We start from the raw sequence: 21223 nt of genomic DNA, 5'->3' as shown, positions 1-21223 counted from the left end.
AACTTTTGCCGTCTTTCTAAATTCAATAAATGAGATTTTTCTCACAAAGGGGAAGCCCTTACCTGACTTGAATTTCTCCAACAAACAACTGTTTGCTAACACTAACGTAGTTATTACCTTACGCAGCCTTACCAAGGGGAACGTGAAGAAGCTCTGTGCTAGCATTACTAAATCTTCAGAAAAAAAGTAACCTTGGATTGTGATGGCATACAAAGCTTTTTTTGCAGGTTTCCACAGCACACTGCTAATGTCGACAGGAAGCCAAGCAGTAGATTTTGTTACGGGATTCAGTTTTATGATTAGTTCTGCACCATTTTGAGCATGTGCATCACCTGGGTTGGAAGTTGCTGCAAACCCCCTTGGGTGTCTTGCATCTGCATCCCAGAGGATGTGTTTGAGAAACGCAGCAACTGCCCTGCACATCCTGTTTTGGTTTGGTTGATTTATTGTCCTGTAATTTATAGACTGGCCATGTGAAGGGCATGAATCTCAAGTTTGACTGATTGCACTGTAAAAGAAAGCTCTTTTTAAATCACCCCGAAATTCTTACCACATTTCTGCCCAGCCATGCAAGCTTACCCCAGCCACAGCTGCTTTCATAGCTCTTGCTGAAACTTGAAACTGAGAGAAAGGTGGAGAAACTCATTGTATAAGATTTTTTTAATGGTAACCCCACACTGGATTTTTTCTGTTCCGTTCTGCTTTCTTATGGCTTTATTCAGCACTACAGTTGTTTGTACAAGTACCCTAATAAGCCTCTGTCTTGTGTTTAAGGTCATAATTGTTTGTTGGACGAAACATTCATCTATGAAGAGTTTATGAACCAATTGTGAATTCTCTTTCTAAGATCCTAGTTATATTACTTCAGTTAATATCATATTATGGATCTACTCTTTCATATGAATTAACACTCCTTGGATCTTCCCTTATATGTCACATTTTTAAGATCTCTGGCCATTCTTGTTTCTTGTTGCTGTCCTCTGATCTCTCTTGTCTTGTCTGCATCTTTTGCTGAAATGTAAAGCAAAAAGCTGGATGCACTGAAAGTGCATGGAATCACTGCCTTCTGTGTCTTGGTAGGAGTGCTGACAGATCTTTGAATTATAATGTTTTAGTTTTGCTTTTGTCATTGTACTTTTGACTCCTACTCAGTTGTGACCCATTTTACAGTCACTTCCTTTTCTGTAGTACCGCTAGCTGTTCTTCAGTCTGTATTTATAGACTTAATTTCTCCTTCTTGCTATTTCCCTGCATTGAATGTTGTCTTTTTTGATTTCATGCTATTTTATAGCGGTGTTCTGCTATGTCTAGATTCCTGGATGCTTCAGTTATTTAAAAAAAATAAAAATGAAACTTCATTCATCATCTCCTTCTGTCTGAGAGGGAGAAAATGGAACAGTTTTGAAGTAGAATTCATCCTGATCCACCCCCCTGTCTGCTCCCTCCTCATCCCCATTGCCAGAAACATTCCAGATCTGTCTGTCTGCAATTCTCTGGACTTCTGAGCACATGCATATATTCTTGAGATATAGCAAAAGATTATCTCCTTCTCATGTACTATTTCTAGCTGAGAAAGCAGCAAAGCTGTTTCAAAGTGCGTCAGTATCCTATTAGCCCTTTTCCTCATTTAATCTCATTGGTCTTAGTTAATTCATAGCCCTTGATATATACCAAGTCTTCAAGTTCATTGTGTTTATGATGTGTAATTGCTATAGACAGATCCAATTACTTCCAATTCAATTTAATAAATTGAATTCCTCTACTTGAATGCCTCTTGAATTTCTTTACTAAAGATCATGTCTGCCTTACAGTGAAAAGTTGTAAGGGTTGTCTTTGATTTAATCAGTTTTAGCTTACTCTATTTTTTTTCATTGTCTTTTCAGATGTGTCTGTTTCTTTGAAATGCAGTCTGGGAAAGCCCCTAATTGTTTGTACCTTCTGATAGCTGCTTGGTGAATTTAGTGTAAACCAGTGTCTCAGCTCACAATATGGCAACACAGCACAGGAATTTTTTGACATAGGTAGTCTTCTAGTGTTAACAGCCTATAGGGGCAATGTAAATGTAACGTAAGTATGGGTTTTAATTGTGAAAAGGAAGAAAAGCAACCCTGCTTTCAGGAGAGAGACAGTGCTCAGTCTTGTTGTGTTCAAAACATTAAAGTCAGGATGTGACAGGTATGCAGTGGTACATTCACCTTCAACTAAGTTTCTCCATCACCTGTTTTCCTTAAGAAGCTGTTTCCCAGTAATTTCATGATGCACGTTTATTCTTCTGAACTTTTAAAAGTTCACTCATCATTTGAAGGGCTTTCTCAGATGATTAGTAATCAGTCTCACTTCCTGAATACCAGCCGCTGGAAGTGAAAACATAGTAACTGAGTGACTTTGTCATTTTGTTTCCAAGATTACAGTTGTAGATGCATGTTAATTGTCAAAAGAAGCTTTTATTCCCTGTGATCAAATAGCAAGGCAAGCCTCATGGAAACAATAAGTTCATAAACCGTTGGCAATTAAATTAGAATTTTTAAATTATACTGAACATTTCTAAGTATATCCTGTGAAAACTTTCTACTCAGAAGAAAAAAAATCTATGTAAACATATTTATCATTTCAAAAGTTTTGCTGTAGCTGAGAAGCCTTATATGTCTACAGCCTTGATGTTGTGTATTAGTTTCTTCTGGGAACCGAATTCAGACAATGTCACTAACCAGAGGGATTTGTGTCTTAATATTCTAGTGGATACATGAAAGCACTTCCCTAGGTCAAAGATCAGTATCATAGTCTGTATTTGGTTTGTGCTTTAAGCCACAATTGTATTTTAACTAGGAGCTAAGTAATATTATGCATGGCAAGTTAGTGCAGAATATATCTAGCAATTTTTTCAAAATGAAACAGAACAAAATACACACCCCCATCACTTCACCCCAGTTCAGTGAGCATTACCTGAATTTTGTTGTTGGAATAAAATGGGCTTCATTTTCTCACTTTCATGGCTGGGGGAAAAAGGTGGGTGGGGCATACACTGTTTTCTCTGTGTCTAGTTTTTACAGAGCATTGGTTTATCTGTGTTGGGATAACACTTACCTCCCTGAGAAACTGTAATGGAGCATGACTTTGAATTAATTTAGATGTACGTGTAGTAATATTGTCAGACTTAAAAATTTACTCTATGCTAATGCTTAATTTTATCAGGGTAAATATAAATATGTTTTAAAAGTACATGTTGTTTGTATGCTACCTCACTTAAACAGCTGAGGTATAGTATATTTTTAAATCATGTGCTTTTTTAAAATCACGTGCTTTTCAAAACCATTATCCCTGTTTTTTCACTATCGATGCAAATATGGCTTGTGTCTACCAAGACAGGAAGAAAAAAAAGGCAAAGAGTGGTTTTCTTTGTTAATGTTTTCCATCCTTCATTTGTCTTATAAAGAAATTGCTTGTTCTTGAGTGATAAGTGTACATATGTACACTACCAACAAGCCTAAATTAATGCCTTTTGTCTCTGCTGTCTCAGAAAGCAAATAGGAAAATGGACAAGTCGTCAGTGCTTTTCTCAGTATAGTGCTGCTAAACACTTGTTTTTGAATGGTTTCAAAATGAAGCTCAGGGTGATTCCTGCTTTCCGAGCAATGTTAGTGTTTGCTCATACTAATCTTCAGGACATGACTGTAGAGTGATGAAAAACTTTAGTGAATTTTAGCAGCTGTATTGAGCTCTTGAGTGCTGTGATCCTTCAGTTACATGACTTTCAGTGCTATCCTACCCTTAGGAAACTGGATTGTTTGGGGTTTTATAAAGGGATGTATCCAGATTTAGTCTAACTCAAGTTGTCTGCAGCAGCATTCTTCTGTGCATTGCTTCATAGTATTTTCAGGAGACAAAATATAATTTAAATTGTACAGACGGATAACTGCCTGCTTGCCCCAAGACCCTTTTTGGTCTTCTCCTCCCAAAGAAATACTGTTTTAAGTTTTGGGGTTTAGCCTGTCATTCTAAAGGAACAGTCCTTTAAAAGGTTAGACTTATTTCCATAATCTCATGTGTTTAAAAGAATTGCTTACAGGAGTTAATAGGTGTTGTGTTTCTTGGTCTTAGTTGAGGCTGGTTGATTTTTTTTACCCCCCTGGCACTACGTTCTTCAATGTTGAAAAGTTACTGCTGTTTGATAAATTTCAGGTTTTTATATAAACTTCTTTTTACAAATTCCCCAAGAGTTTTCAAAGTTTAAGCCATCGGTGACCATTCCTTTGCAAATGTTTTAATTATTTGCTATTCCTTTACAGCTTCTTGTAAAATTCAGTATCACTTTTCCTAGGTAATCATTTAACATTTATCATAAGACTTTGGGTAATGTCGTTTTTTGTACTGGTGAGTGGTGTAATGCATCTGCAGCTCAGAGGTGCCTGGAGCAAGGATACCTTCTTGGGTCAAACCTGCCACAGGCCAGGCAGACTTTATTTTGCTCCATTGTTGTCAAGAAGTGGTGTTGCTGCTGAGCTGACCTGCTGGTTTTGTTAGAGAATGGAGCAGGCTTTCCGAGTTGGCTGTCAGTAGCCAGACTCTTGGAGTGGGAGCGAGCATATCAGTCTATACCCAGGTACAACAGAATATCCATAATTTCTGTTGTTCCTCTTCATATTTTAGCACACTGTCATTGTCTCTGAGTATGGTAATACTGCATTGGCCCGCGCTTATGCATGCAGCAGGTTATTTTAACAGCCTGTGTTTTCATTCCCATACTATGCTTTGTTCCACCACTCTCTTCCTCTCTCCAGCTGATTCCTATTTACTTATTTTCTTTTTAAGTATATTTGCATAAAGACATGGATGTTTTAGTGTTACTTTCCTTCCTCAGCAACTTGCAACTGCTCCGGATTTATTTTTAGTATTTCACCTTATCTCTTCCTTACATTTGCTTGTGGTTTAAGTACTTTCTGCTTATTGTTTCTTTTTATAGCTTCCTGTAAAAAAAATCCTTTAACAAAAAGATGGGTTTGAAAACAAGGGAAAGGAGTGTTTTACTACATATAACTGTGACCATAATGTTAGTTTTACATTTCAGACATACACATCTGATCTAACCTAACCTGTAATGTTTGTTTGTTCACTTTTACAAACCAACCAACTTGACAAGTTGTATATAATCTTGTTGTAACAGCTCATAAAGACAAAATCTGGTACACAAAAGTTTTACTACCTTTGGGTAAAGGAGCTATATGCGTTCTTGTTCTTGTATATGCATATTTCATTGCAGTTTTAACTGCTTTTAAGCCCTCGTGCATACAAGGCAGTGTCTGTGGAATACAGGGAATCAGGTGTGTGCACATGCTGCAAGCAGTATTTGGCTGCAGTTTTTGCAGTTTCTTATTTCAGCCTACCGTTGGAAGACAAGATATTGTGCATGTCCTACTCTTCTCAAAGTCTTCAAAATGCTTTAGAATTTTTGTGATAATTTCTTAAACCCCTTGTAGTGAATACCAATGCCCTACTTTTCTACCTATGTATTTTGTAAAAGCATTGAAGAGTTCAATACAGCTGCAAAGACTCATAGAAGTCTTACATCACACTGCCAGAGTCATGATCATGATGAGCAAATACAAATACAACTTACAAGGCAGTAATTACCCTAAGTTTGGTTTTGAAACTATACAAAAATAAGTGTTGACTTCTCTGTCTGATCTACCTTCTATGTTCCCTTCCCTAAATAGGATAGTAGATTTTGATTGTAGCAAAAAAGGAACAAAGTAGTTATTTCCTTTCTTGGGAAAAACATGTGCAGTAAACAAATGTGAGTGTTCTTGAAGTCAAGACACACACCTTGAAAGCAGAGAAACACAACTGCCACTACTCATCTCCTGCATCAATCTATGTAGGTCTCTTCCAAACCAGAGAAGACAAGCCTGTGACTTTTGATAAAAGATAAGCCACGTTTTCTTGTGCTCTACCCAGAGTTGCTCAGGCAGCATCTTAAAATATTGCTGCAAAATGACTCAATACCAAAACAGGCATCACCAGCAGTACAGATGACACCAGCAATGAAGCCAGTGGTGACAGCTCCACTATTAAAGCCTGGTACATGGTGAATTTTTCCAAATACAAAGGTAAGCATTTGACATGGATCTCTGACCTACAAGGGCAGAATCATCAAGGGCACAGGGCACAAGTTGCAGCTGTGAGAACACAGCCTGCTGCCAGGAGGCTGCTGCATCACTGCTGACAGCTCTGAACCACTTGTTCACGTGTACCAACTGGCCTCTGGTCACATCCCAGGACAATCTGCTTTAAGAGCCTCTCACTTCTGCCTTACAACAAAGCCCTCTTTCTAGGAGAGCTGCAGAGGAATCTAGATTTTGCAACAGCAGTTATGTCATCTTAAGCAAATTGGTATTTTCACAGCTCATTCAGATGAGATCATTTTCCAAATGATAAGTCAGGCCAGTTAAATCTTCTGTTTTGGCTGTGCTGCAAATGGACCAGGCTGCACCGAAAAGCTTTGAGAGCTTCTTCTTTGTTACTCCTGCCATCATCACGGCTCAGAAAAAAGTGATTACAGGAGCAAGGACTCAAACAGTTGTTTTAACCTGTGTGTGTTTTGTTTTTTTAACTTGGTAAGTTCTGTTTTACCCTAGTGCACAAAATGTAATGTACACCAACAAGTGTATTCTTGGAATTTATACTATGCAGGACACCAAATGTATCTGTCAACTCTCACTCTAGATGATGAATTAAAGTGTAAAAGATAAACAATATCCCAAAAGAAATAACCTCTTACTTTTTCTAAATTTGGCGTTCAGTGAGCACAGATTAATTAACTTTGTGTCCAATTTCTTGTGGCATTGTATTCCCTGACATATATATAAGAAAGGGGAGCCTGTTGTGCCATTTTGGCACAATAGATGCCAAATTAATGATCTGCAAGTGTTGCAAACAGTGTTCGTCCAGCCAGTGCTTGGAGAGACTGGTAAGGTGCATTGAAGCTGTTTTGTTTCCCTTTTGATTTATTCAGTGGATTGTGGAATTTGTTACAGTTTGGGCTTTTTTCTTAATGCTTTGAGATGATAATTTTTGAATTTTACCTTTTATATAAATATTTTTATGGTTAACTCTAAATAAATTAAGATCTTTAGTATCCCTAATCTCTGCTAAAATAGATGAATCTCCTGATTCAACTTTTATTCAGGAGGAATTGAAAGTGATTTTCCTTAGAGAGAAGTTTCCAAGCCTTTTTACTATATACATATTGAAGAGAAAACTTTTAACTGTGTCAAATAGCAAGATTCTACACATTGTCAGAACTCTGAAGCTTAATAATGGGTAGCAGTTATTGGAAAGCATGTCAGTACACTAAGCAATGCTTGATTAAAAAAAAAAAAAAGAGCAAACCAAACCCCTCCTTTAGAGATTATAGTGTTGGTCTTTTTATTTTTACTGGCATGTTTTTGTCCTCTCTGTGTTTAGGTCATCTATTTTGATGAAATGAGTTGTTTTTCTAGGAGGGCATTTATTAGTAAATGGAAGATAAAATTCATAATTTGCAACCATGTATTTTAAAGAACCGACTAATGCTAAAAATTACCGTTAACAATGTACAAAATGCAGTGCACTGTTTAGAATTGTTTTGAAAAACTGATTTCCATGATGAACAGTTAAACTGTTTCTTGTACTGTGTACTTACACTGTACTTTAAATTTTGTACTGAATTTTTACATTGACATAGAACTTGAAATGCAACAAGAAGATCTAGTAGCTAAACTGATATTTAAAGATCATTTCCAGAATTCAGTTAAATGTTTGAAACTTACAGAGCAGACGGATTTCCTTAAGGCTTATAGTATGCAGGGACTTTTTCTTAGTAATAGCTATCTATGCCTTGGGAAATCTTCAGATATGCAGGTTTGATTTTTATTTATTTGCATTTCCCAATGGGGAAGACATAATCAAGAACTTTCCACCTTTTGGCAATAGTACAATCAGATGTTACCTTCACACTAGTTTTTAGATTGCATTTGCTTTCAAAAGGATTAATGTCAGTGAAAGCTTTAAAAACAAACTAGCCAACCCAATACATAAAAAGGTGGTCTGTCATGAAGTAAGTCTACTTCGTGGGACCTGTGAATATCTCCTATGGCCCTATAGCTTCATCCTCTTCAGTAAGGTATGCATATGGGAGAATCATCCCCTAAAGGTGTTATGAGTGAATTTTTGGCCTTCTTTGAAGCAGAAGTAGAGAAGGCTAGCCATAGACGTAATGTTATTCCTTTGCAGGTGAATTTGTATTTCCTGATAGGATGAACAGCTGTTGTGACATGTTGCTATGGGAATTATCTGTTTCAATACTGAATACTATAGGAAAAAATTACAGTTAATTAACAACAGTTTCTCAGTGAGCAGAAAATCAAAGTTACTATTGGAGATGAGACTATGTCTATGGACATACTTCATGGAGGAGAGGTACTTTTGCAGGTGGTGTGTCAGGGCTGGAGATTCAAAGTGACACAGGAATAGCTGAGGTTTGTGCTTGAAAGATGACAAGAAAAGTGGCTGATACAGTGCATGACACTGTGGAGTATATTCAACCTCCAGAGTTTTAGGGTTTCTAATGGCAACATCCAGGTTCAGTTCCACCTATTGCTACAGACTTAATTATATGGCTGAGGAATGTCTCATTTGGAGGACTGGGATGGTTAATAATGCCTTCTTCCTTTCATTTTTCCTATGTATCTAGATGGTATTACCATACCTATATGCATATCCCCACACAGGTCCAATTTTAGTTTGCAGGAAGTGCTGCTATGACACAAACCACAGGACATCAGAGGCAGAGGCATGATAGAGCATTTTCAGAGAAACAGAACCTCAGAAAGGTGCAGAATTTTTTTCCTCCTCTAGCCTTTTTCAGCTTCAGCATACTTTTATTAGTTATCCATTTTCATGGTTGTATACATTTTAAGTACAGAAAAGGACTGTTAGCCAAACCTAGTCTAGGAAGTTAAACTGCATAAAACAAGCCAGAATTTTGCACAGGGCTCAGCTTGTAGAAGTATATCCAATCTTGCCTTTAGAATTGAATTAAGGTGCTAAACTAAATCATCTGCTTATTTTTGTTTCTTGCTCTAAAATAAGTTTTCCCGAATGTCAATTATTAGTCTAGATTTTTCCAAGCTCTCTGCAGTGAGCTTCCATTTTAAAATTTAGAGATCCCAACTGAACACAACATTCCTGTAATTACTCATTAATGAAATGCACAGTATTGAAAATATCTCAGTTCTTCTCTCTTTGGCCACAGTTAAGAGGTCAACCATTAGTACCAGCTAAAGCTCACATTCAGTAGATGTTCACAGAGATATGCTTGTGTCTCTCTGAGTACATTGCCTTTTCCCAGACCAAAAAAAGGGGTTTTCCTGCACTTTTTTCAAGTTTGCTGTTGTGTGTGATGCCCAGATACTTCAGATGTCATTGTCAGTATGGAAATATGGCAGCTCTGATTAATCACAGTCCTTATCAGTTACTTGAGCCACTAGTTCTCCTCAGCTGTAGTACAACCAAAAGTCAGAGTTTGGTCAATAAAGGTGTTCCTGTCATGTACATGAGTTTTTTGCATTCTGTGTTGAGCTGCTTGTCTGTATTGATTGCTTTTGAAGGACGTTTTACTTTCAGTTTGAATTAAGAAGAACAGCAATTATTATGTACATTTTGAAACACAATAGGTTCTCCATCTCATCTGTCACTGGTATCATAGCACATAGTTTGCTTGAGCTGTGTGGCTTGGGTCCAAAGATCCAAAGTGCATCCTGTTCTGCCAAATGTGTGTCCTTTCCTCGCTGTGGGAATGTTACATATCATGAACCTGGGGAGCAGTCAATACCTGTGAGGTGGTTTTCCAAGTGGTGGCTTTCTGGAAGGACTGATGTAGAAGATTGTAGAAGATTTGCAATGAGTAACAGTGCAAACACCTCTGTGTCCATCCTGCTCACAAAGGGCAGTCCTTGGGTCTACAGCCTTAGATCTTGCCTCAACAGAAGAATGACCCGCCCCTGGCTGTTCATATAGGCTGGAGAGCCATAACCTTTGTGGTTGATAATGCAGCCACAAATGTGAAAGGAGATACTGCAATGGTTTCCTTTTGGGAATTGACTGAAGCAGTGTCTCCTTCACACAAGGAGCCAAGGCTGTTTGCAGGGCTTTCTGCTTTGTCTAAAGGCAAACGAGGAACCCAGTATGGTATCCCATGTTGGCCTAACTTCAATAGGCACCTCTGATAAGTGCCTTTCTCTTAAGCTTGTTTGTCTAAAACAGCTTCTATTCCTTTCAGGTTGAAAGACGGTTCCTTCCTAAACAGTCCTCAGATCTTTGATCTGCTGTGTTTGTGAGGCTTTTCCTGACTTAGTATTGTCTTTTTAGTAAGCAATTCCCCAGAGGTTGCTCAAAAGTATCATAACGGAGTCATTCTTTCCTTCCCTGCCTGTTTTTCTCCCTAGTTTCATATTAAACAATAACCAATATATTAGTATAATAAATATCTTAATACAATATTAATAAATTATTAAGAGTAGTTCCAAATCTGTCATGATGAACTCATGGGAGTGAACTGTTTTTTACAACAAGCACAGATTCCAAGATTTTTTGGGCTGATACTTTAGCTGATGCACATACTATTAACTTTAAACAGCCATTGCCTAGCCTCCTTTTAAAGTAAAAATCCTTAGAATAAAAATAGGAAGGATTTGTTACTACCAAAGTTCAATAGTTCTTTCCTTTTGACTTCCTATTTTCCTTCTAACCTCCCTTTCTTCTGATCAGACACCTTTAGAAGCTCTAGTTAAGAGTTGTAAGTAATCACAACACAATTTGGGTCTGCTTGACAGATGTGATAACGTAGATAACCATGGAAGGGGGTTTCAGATGAGACTTTTGAAGATTGAGACTTAAGTGAGCTAGTGACAAATCAAAGTAGGAAAAGAAACTCATGATTCTACTCCCAGTTGGTAAATTCCTGAGCAGTTAGACTATCACTACTTGTAGCCAAGATTGCTCCCTTAGTGATGATTTTTGATGTGATGTGTAATTTTCTCCTGAGATAGCAACAATAGAAATACTACACATTAGCTTTTCTTAGCGTTGTAGGTTTTAATAAATTTTGGAATTACAAAAGATCTTGAGTAAGTTTTCAAAACACAATGTAATGGCTGTAGGTTTAAGGAATTTTGTAAGTCAATAAATACAGAGCAATGAAACAAATCCCCTGCTTGACAATTTATGCTTGAGAGGCAATGCTGGAAATCTGAGTTAGCTTGATCTCCTCTTAGTGGGGGGGCAATAAGCAAAGTTTTGTCTGGATGAGGGAAGAGGGAAATGAATCCTGTGTTTAAACCTCCCCTGCAGTTGGTCTGAAAATTTGGAAACTCTCATTCTTGTAGTGATTTTTCAGTGATGTACTGGCCTCATTAAAGTCAGTGGGAATTTTGCCATGGCTTTTAATGAGGTCAGAAAAAGAAGAGTACATTTCAACTGCCTTTTTTTATTTTTTAAGTTGGAGAGAGGTTTTATATTTTTCTTTTACAGTGATGTATTCTGGAAACGAATCCACCTGTAATTAAATAGCATTTTCCATAGTAGTTGCAAGATGAAGTGGAATAAACATCTTGAGTAGCTTCAGAAGAACAACATTCACTGTCAGCATTTTTTAAATTTTTGTTTCTATATTTATTTTTTACTTGTTGGTGTACATACTATTTGGGCACATGTAGGATAGTTTAATTCAAATTTTGCATCTAAAAGCTCTGCCTTTGGTAGGAAAAGGCTGAAGTAAACAGGAAAATTCAAATGAAAGGCAAGGAAATAGGGATTTGATTAGGATACTTCAGTGAGTTTTGACTATTTTGCAAAATATTTTAGTTTTCAATTACATATCTTATATTGTGCCAGCAGGAACAAGACATGATGCATTGTAAGTCTACATTCCTTCCATTACCAGTGAAATTCATCTGTCTATGAACAGATTTTGACATGTTTTCAACCACTTGTCACAATAATGCACTCATTAGTATGCCTGTGCAGGTTTATAACAGTTAAATATTTATGAGATATGCAAATATTTGCTCTCTTTCTTTAATTCAAAAGTGATGACTAATCAAAGCTTTGCTCTATGTTCTTCAAGTGAAAAGCTCTGCTCTGGAATGTTGTTTTAGTAGGCAGTAATTTGATGAAAATATGAAGGTGGTTGGAGGGGGAGGGAATCCTTTGCTATTCTCTGCTATTAGTCTGAATCTGTGCAACCACTTCAGCTTTAAAGCACCTTCTCTGTTTTGCTATTTGACCCTGAATATTTTTGATGATGTTGAAACGTGTTGTATTTAAAAAAACAAAACAAAGACACACTGAAGTATCCAAGCATCCTTCCCTCTTCCTGGTCCAGGTGCTTCCTGTGGTGAGTATGCACTGCTTACCAGAAACCAGTGCCAGCTGAGCTCCTTGTGTTCTGCAGAGAAAGCCTACACCAAACCTTTTAGGACAACTGGTCTTTCCTTAAGTGCTAAACCTTGTCCCTGTTCTCTTGTGATAGGGTAATGTGATGAATATACCTTTTCTTACATTTGCAAGTCACCTCTAGGTGTGTGTGGATAAAAATGCAAAGGTGCACCTTTAGCAAGGTGAGTTGGTGTTCATGCTTCTATCTCCTGAGAAATGCTGCTTGTTTTCTGGTCCACTGCTTTGAAAACTGCATGGAAGTTGGCAGAATCCTGCCATCTCCTCCTGAATGGCAGCTCCTGAAAGAATGGTGAGAGGACCAAATGGGAGGAGAAGTTTATTTACCCACATTTATCACTCACCCAGAAAATGAGTAATCTCTAATGCTCATACCGCATTGTTTTAAGTGTAGTCCCTCCTGTGTCTGTGGTTTGATGGTTGGTTTACTCTACCAGACAGGGTAAGATTACAGTTTGACCAGCTTGCTTGTCCAGCAACACTCATCGATGAAAGCTGCTCATGTCGACCTGGGTGGGGGTCAGCTTGAGGTAATTGAGTCTTAGTGTGTGAGCCTCTTTCTGTTTGTTTTAAACAAGGAGTCTGCAAACATCAACACAAATAGGAGCCCCTTTCACTCTCACAGTTCAAAGCATTTTCAGAGAGTTTATAACTGCTAATGAACAGTTTCAGAGAAAGCAGATCCCAGGCTTCCAAGATTTGCACGTTTTGCAATATGAGATGCTCAAGCTTGTGTATTGTAAACAAGGTTTAGAAACTCCTCTATGTAGTGGTGCTTTGGACCTCACCAAGCTTTAGAAGAAAATGTCTAACTGTGCCTGGATTTATTTTATAAACCAGGACGGCTTCAGCAGTCTGTGTGGCCTTTCATTCAGCTGTTTGCTTAAGTCAAGCCAAAAGCCACTTATCTAAAGATGATTTATTCTCACTCTTGAGCTGAGAGAACCAGGCTGGAAAGGGTGAAAGCTGAATCGTAGGTTTTAGTCTGAGCCTCTGTCTTAAGTCAAATTATAAGGGGAGCACGAAGGACTGACCATGACATTGTGCTGGAAGGTACTTGTGGTTCTCTTCTACATTGCTTGTCGGACACCTTTTTAAAATAAACAGCCATGGTATGTGATTGACTCAGATTTGAACTTTGCAGCTGTTCCTTCCTATCTGCCTGGTTTGCCAAAGCAAAGTCCTGCAGCTCAACATCTCTAAAATCAAAACCTTAATTCAAATATTGTAATTTGGATCAGCTTCTGCCTTTCTGGTTTTGGCAGTGTAAGCAAAATGGAGGCAAGTGTGTTTCTTTATCTAGTTCAGAAAAATAGATGTTATTTATATACTTTGTATGTAGGAACATTGTGTAGTAAAAGGCAACAGCTGAACAGTCCTCACTAGAGATGTGAAAGTACAACTGGAGGCAGTGTATATGGCTGTCAAAATTGCATCTGAAGAGAAAGAAGGTTTTAAAGATGTTTTAAGATGGTTTGTTTTGTTAGATTGAAACAGCCTAAAGATTTTTGCATTTGAGAACTCAGTTGTATTCTCTCTGGATGCTGTGAGGATCTGATGTTCTCGCTAACATCTTTTCACTGTGTTAGACTTCACTTCATGCAGAGCCTTACCATGAGCATGGTTCCAGTAGCCAATGAAGCTGAAGGTTATAGGTCTGACCCATCCAAGAGCTGTGGTGTCCAGGCAAGGAATGGTGGGTTATATGGTGGGGCAGGATGGCTCTGCCAAGACCCTTGTGCTGCCATGGTGTGCAGCTCATGTGGGCATTTGCTGTGCAGAGCTGTTTCTCTCCTGGGACCCTTGCTTCCTAGTGTGGATGGCCTCCTTTGTCTCCTGTGCAATTGAATGCAACAGTAAAAATAAGGGGGGGCCCAAATGGCTAAGGGGTGGGGCTACTTTTTGTAGTCCTCTTCTTCAGCAAGAGTTATTTTGAATGAATTAATACCAAAAGGGTTAAAGAAGCATTGTATATATTGAATTTGTGTTGTCAAAGCAAATATTTTGACAGTCGGTCAGAAATGGATATTGAGGGGCGTGCTGTGAAGAACATACAGTTCTGTTATGGAAAAAACTTGTTAAGGGATGAGAAACTGAGTGGAAGAATAAACAGCCAGTTTTCAGCCTTGCAAGGGCCTAGCTTGAGTTTCTGTTGAGCAAAAATGAAAAAAAAGGGGGTGAGCAGAGTGCCGGAGTGAGGTTTCATGAAGCACAGATGTTTAGCACAGCCTTTTGCTGGAAAGGCTTCCAGGAATGACACAAACATATTGTTGGAGCCATGGGATGGTTGGTTAGGTTCACTGGGAAAGCCAAGGTGGGGGGAGGAGGTTGTTGGAAGGAAAAGGTTAACTGCATAAATGTGACTGAACTGTAACTTTTCTCCAGTACTCTATTTGCGATCTTTCCTTGCCAGATCTCAGAAAGAAGTGCCTCTGCCCATCCTCTGGGTTCACCATCCTGCTTTATAAGTTTTTGTCTGTCTGCTAACAAAAAGGAGTTGTAGGTGAATGGTTATCTCATTTCAGGGTGTCACTAATGAAAGAATGAACTTATGCAACAGTTCTCGCATGAATAAGAGTACATTGCTCTGCATATGTTTGCACCAGAATAAAATACTCATTGCTTGGGAAAAGCCCAATTGTGAAGGTTTTAATGAAAACCAAAATATATTCAGTTCTGTACTGAACTGTAGTTCTCAATGACATCTACTAACTAACGTTTAGATGCTGCAAAGTTTCCCTGTGTTGCACAACAGGGAAGTATATGCTCCAGTGAATTCCTAAGATTTGACATGACCTCTGTATCATCTTTAGACAGGCTGTTTTGCTTATGCCATGACTTTTCCGGAGATACTGTGTTTTAAAATGTTGATGCAACTTATTCCTGCACTTATGTTTCAATTGGAAAAGAACACTATGGTTTGGTCTTTTCTTTTAGTATAAGATCTCATGAATGACATGCTTTTATGACTGCCAGTGTTCATTTGGAATTTCCACCTACCTATGTAAATATGAACTTTGTTCTCATCTGTGTTCAATAAACAGTATTTTTCATTCAGCAGGTACAGAGTAGGCAGTAACAGCTATGACAGATGTCGAGCTCTCATGTCCCTTGCACCTCAATTAAAATCCTGGAATTACAAAGATGAGGAATTCATATGGGTGTAGTTCTTGTGGAGAAAACCAGATTTTAGAGCTTTTTGGAGCATCTCTTAAAAAAATAAAGACATTTTCAATTAAATTCTCTTTAATCATGCAGATGATATCAGAAGTATGTAGATTTGTAGTGGACATTTCCTACATTCCAGTCATTATTTAAAGTGGAAATACTGAGCAAATTAACTATTTTTTTGGCAGGCTGACACTTCAGCTCTCTGTTATTACAAAGGGTGTATTTGAGTCATTAGTATGCCAGGTTGCTTAAAAAGTTCACACTTTCCCTCCAAAAAATGGAAAATTAGCTGAACTGTTATCTCAGTATGTCTAAAAGCACAGTTAAATATGTTTTGCCTTTTTTGAGGCAATGCCATAAAATTGAACTAAGGGAGACAAATTCCCCTTTATAGCCGTTTATACCAAGGGAATCTGCAGATCTAGATGATTCATTACTACTAGTACAGGAGGGAGTAGAAATTGCTGGATGAAATTCTGAATGTGTGAAGTTGTGGGTGTGTGTTTTGTTTTGCATTCGGTGGGACCAGTATTCAGCCGCTGGACTCAAAACTAAGAAATTAAACACCAACCCCATGACAAAACTAAAAAAATATTGGGGATGTCTGTTTTCCTGGCATCTGCTGACCACTTAGCGTTTGGCAGCAGGGCAGCAGTGAGGTCCAGATCTGCTTCTTGACTCTCTTGCCTCCAGTTCAATGTTGGTATTTTGGGTTTTGTGAGGAAAACTTGGGAGCCTTATGTTCTTGCCATGGAAGGGCGAGAGGCCCTTCATGAGGGCATTTCCTGCTCCCACCCTTGCTTTCAGGCAACTGTGTTTCAATTCAAGCACAGAGGCATGTGTGATGACCCGTTTGTTATTTTGAGGCCCATATTTGGAGAGGAGTTGGAAGTATAATGGTCTCTGCCTCTTGTACTAAGATGAGTGTAACTCTGGGAATGTCATCAGCTACTGTTGAAAGGCAGCAGTAAGGCTTGGGGAAAGCCCTGAGGAACATTTTGCTGCAGTCACAGCATACAGAGAACTGTGGAAGAGGGGAATTGAGAAGAGTTAGGAAGCCCAAGGCTCACTGGCAACCCCTCTCTGTGGGGCTCTTGGACACTTGGCAGTGACTGGAGCACTTTTCCACAGATTCTTGTTTACAATGGTGTAAACCACTCACCAGAGACTGCCTGCATTGACATCAGTTCAAGATGAGGTGTGTGACAAACCTGGGTACAGAACCCAAGAAGCACTGCTCCTGCAAAATCCAGGCTTCAAAGGGGTCACCACATCGCAGGGTGGACTGTCCTCAGCTGTAATCCTGTTCACCTGCTCTTGAGGAGGGGTTGGCTCAGCTGTCGTCAGCAGAAACCTAGAAGGTTGGAACAAGGTTCCTTTATTGCCCTTTGCACCCAGGTGCTAATGGCATGTGGAGCTGTGTTCAGCTTCCGTCCCAGAGGCATGCCATGCCACCTTCCCAAACTGAAGGCAGGAGCTGCACATCTGTGAAACTGCTTAAACGTGTCCTAACATTTTGCTGGGTGACTGCCAGCACCCTTGGTAATTTCGACCAGAAGAAGATGATAGGGGTGTGGTGGTAGGAATGGGTGGGACCGCTGAGTGTTACTGAGACCTTTGCTTGCAAAGTGCTTGGCAAACACTGGCAGTGGGATAGGGCACAGCAGATACTGTAAGTATCGGCAGCAGATACTGTAAGTATAAGTATTGGTAGTGGGGGGGGGGAGATTAATTACTCCCCTGGGACAAACCAGGGAGGTTTCCAGCAAGCTGTTTGATGTGCCCTTGTTAGAGCTTTTGTATGTTGATGTGGATTTGTGCCAGATCTTGGCTCTTTGTGGGGGTGGAAATGACTTTTCTCTCACTGCAGATGTGTTTTCTCTTTTTTCTTGTAGGTGTGTGATGTCAAACAGTGCACAGTCCTTGCAGTCTCCCCCACCAGCCTGCAGTGTCATGTGCCAGTATGAATATTAAGAAAGAAAACTGTATTTCAAAGCTCAGCATCCCAGAAGGAAAAAAGGAGGAACTAAACAGAAAGAACAAATGACTGCACTGCTTGCAAAACTTGGGGCTGTTCATTTTTTCTTCTGAGAAGCCTCATCTTGGCCTTTGTGAGAGAGTTGAGAGAGTAGCCGGAGCAGACACAGTGGTTTTCTTAGGGTCCTTTTTTCCTTTTTTAATTTAATTTTTTCCCCTGGTGCCTGGATTTTAAGACTGTCTGCTGCACTGATCACAAGCACTGGACATCAATATGTGTCATGTCATTGTAACGTGTCGGTCAATGCTATGGACTCTCCTGAGTATCGTGGTGGCTTTTGCAGAGCTCATTGCCTTCATGAGCGCAGACTGGCTGATTGGGAAAGCAAAGCCTTCAAGCTCCGAGGATGTGGACAACAGAACAGGGGGATCGCAGGAGCCTTACCATCCAACTCTGGGCATCTACGGGCGCTGCACCAGAATCTCCCACATGCAGTTTTCTAGACGAGACACGCTTTGTGGTCCTTACGCTGAAAACTTCAATGAGATTGCCAGTGGGTTCTGGCAGGCGACTGCTATTTTCCTAGCCATGGGAATCATGATTCTTTGTACCGTGGCATTTGTGTCTGTCTTTACTATGTGTGTGCAGAGTATTATGAAAAAAAGCATTTTTAATGTCTGTGGGCTGCTACAAGGGATTGCAGGTAAGTGCACTTTGAGAACAACTAACATTTTTAATTTTGGGGCTATTCAGATGAAGAAATACAGCAATTCTCTCCTGTCTGCAGACAGACTGCATTAGGCAGATGCAAAGCAATTCTATACGCTGATGTTTATTCAAACACAACTGAAATTTATAGCTACACAGCATGTAATACATCGACACTGGCAGCAGAATTGCAGCCTGATGTGTGCCAAAATGAAATGACCAATGTTGCTTTTGTTTGCTGTTCATTTTTTCCCCCTCTGTTTGATTTCTTTCAGTTACAAAAACTTCTCTCTTTTGTTACCAGCAGAGAACAAAGTTAATACTCACGTTAAGGCAGTCTATCTCCCTCTCGCTACTTTAGTAATTTTTCTATGGACCAAAGGCAGTTCCCTCAGTGTCTCAGAGGCTTCACGGCTGTGGTGAGAGTAAATACTACCCAAGGACTAAGAACTGCCAGTAGTTGCACACCCAGTTCCTGCAGCATTTCATGCTAAGCGGCCTCCTTCAAAGCTGACAAGTGGTATCTTGTGATAAACCCTTCCTTTAGCCAGCTTATTGTTCACTTGTAGTTACACAGTCCACTAAGCTTATCTTTTCACTGTCAAGGGATCAGCTGTGCTTTGCCTGAAAAGATGAATTTGTTCTAGAGATTTGGTGTTTCTGCTTAAACCCCTAGATTTTACAGAGATTAAATGACTGTTAGCAAACTGACCCTGGACAGCCCTAGTTAGAGAAGTATTCAGCTTTCTGTAGTTGCCAGCAAGCATGGGGAGAACCTGTCTCATACACAGGGTTTTATCGTTTGTGCTCTGTGTGTGTGTGGTCATCTGCAGGAGGAGAGTGGTCTTCTGCCCTACCTCAGGGAGCCCCGAGAGACTGTAAAGAAGGAGGGAATGAACAGGGACACTTCCTCTTTCTCTCTTGGTGGTGCTCTCAAGCAGATGTTTTCAACTCACAAAATTATTTCATTACAACAAAAATTAAGAGTTTTAACTTGTTTGCTTTAAATATGAATCCACCTTTCCCTCTTCTCACCTCCACTGAGGTGGCCAAACATGTCTGTGATGACTGTACCTAGACAGGAGGTGTAATGATAGGTATTCAGAGCTTTATGAAGCTGGTTGGCTTCATTTCTTGGTTGAGACCTAAATTAATCTTACTCTAAACACACATGGAGAAGTAGGTGAAAACTGAATTTACTGACTGCTGCAACCCTCCAGAGTCAGTGTTGCAGGCCACGAACTGGCTGATGCTGGCATCTGAAGCACTAACATGGCAGCTCTTACCATTGTCTGCTTCATGTGAATTCAGTATAAAAGTGTAACACTTACTTCATGTCACCCACAGTGTGAGGTTTGTGCTTCAGAGCAGGATTAGGTCCCTAAATTGGCTAAAGATGCTTCTGTTCACATGATGGCATACAAGTAGCATATTGTTTGTCCTTTAGATAAATATGACAAGTTTTCTGTAATCACTCCTGGTTTACAGAATTTGCCAGAACCAGTGTGACAAGGAAGCAGCTTGGCAGTGCAGATTAAGCCAGAGGAAGTTGTTAGCTCCTTGCTTTCCTACACTATACTTCAGAAATAATCCATGAAACCATTTTTTCACGATGTACAATTACTGATTTTTTTTCTGCTGGAGGGGTATTTGTATGGAAGAGATTGCTTAGCAGCGTAAGTAGATCTTTGGCATGTCTGACTTGGCTCTGGTGAAAAGATAGCTTTACTTACAACTCTGATACCATCTCAAAACACCTAGTCTTATCGTATAGGACGAGCAGGAAGTAGGTTCTTGTATCTTAGTGTTCTGTAGACCATGTATTTGTGAGAAAATACTTGCAAAGACAGTTTTATCATCTATCCAGCTGCACCTGTAATGGGACTTGAGGCCAAAAGGATTGAACAATACAGTTCACAAGCATTTCTTACGTGTTAAGGGATAGATCGGTCCTTCTTGAGCTGTACTGAGGATAGAAGCACTTCTCTTCTTATAATTCGGATAAATGACACAGCATGAAACGGGGTAATAGAAAGGTCACATTACTGAAACCATTGCTATGAGAAGTACGCCTGCCAACATTTGCAGCCAGGCGTCTTGTGGCTCACAACTCATTTTGTAAAGATTAGTTTTCTTGGGTCCACTGCTACTTTTGTGCCAGTAGCATTACAGCATCTGCTTACTTAGTTGCAATTATTTTCTTTATGACTTATAAAGATTGTTAATTTCAGGTTTCTCAGTTCCGGAGTTTTGAAAAATGCTTAAGCAAGTTGCTCAAGAGGGACAGTTGTCAGCATGTTTAAACCATACAGGGATTATGATAGCTAAACTAATGCCCTGACCAGACAACAAGATACAACGCCGCCTTAATAATTTTAAGCATAACATCATTCTTTCAAAGGTGAACAATTATGTTTTTAATAAGTGTAGGAGAAGAATTCACAAAAGAATTTTGTTAATCAGTTTATGTCAGTCCAATATTTGCAAGTATGTCAAACATCTCCTTCTCAAAGATGAGATGCACTCATAGTAGAGTCATCTACAGGAACTCAGGATCTTGCAGATTTAATCTTGTTTAAAATCTCTGTATCTTTGCAGTGGAGATTTAATATAATTAGAAACATACAACAAGTTAATTTATTCCTGGAATTCATAATGAAAAAACAATAACAGACACCGGATGTATCTTTCCAGTGTAGATTGGTTATGACCTGGATGATGCCTACGGTGAAATTACAGAGCAGAAAGCAACATCTCTTCTGTTATGGCCCTTGGACAAACATGCAAACTCTCATGTAGGCCAACAGGAAGAAACCATACACATATCTGGTCCATTGGGATTTTTTTTGTGGCAGAAAATGAGAAATACAAAGCTAT

At 39.3% G+C, this 21223-nt stretch overlaps 1 protein-coding gene across 4 annotated transcripts in view; it reads left to right on the top strand.

Moving 5' to 3' along the window:
• LHFPL2 (LHFPL tetraspan subfamily member 2) overlaps positions 1 to 21223 on the top strand; it is a 124459-nt gene that overhangs the window by 87085 nt on the left and 16151 nt on the right. For 2 of the 4 annotated variants that reach the window (XM_027671389.1, XM_027671390.1), the window contains exon 3: positions 17556 to 18341. In XM_027671389.1, coding sequence (XP_027527190.1) covers positions 17912 to 18341 — 430 coding nt within the window. In that variant the 5' untranslated portion in view covers positions 17556 to 17911. Of the gene's footprint in view, positions 1 to 6044; positions 6051 to 17098; positions 17203 to 17555; positions 18342 to 21223 lie in introns of those variants that run through there. The other 2 variants (XM_027671391.1, XM_027671392.1) reach the window with 2 other exon arrangements.

Source organism: Neopelma chrysocephalum, unplaced genomic scaffold (genome assembly GCF_003984885.1).
Source record: "Neopelma chrysocephalum unplaced genomic scaffold, ASM398488v2 Primary Assembly neopelma1_97102, whole genome shotgun sequence".
Lineage (NCBI taxonomy): Eukaryota > Metazoa > Chordata > Aves > Passeriformes > Pipridae > Neopelma > Neopelma chrysocephalum.
The sequence above is the reverse complement of the archived record's forward strand: the minus strand, read 5'-3'. Positions and strand labels throughout refer to the sequence as shown.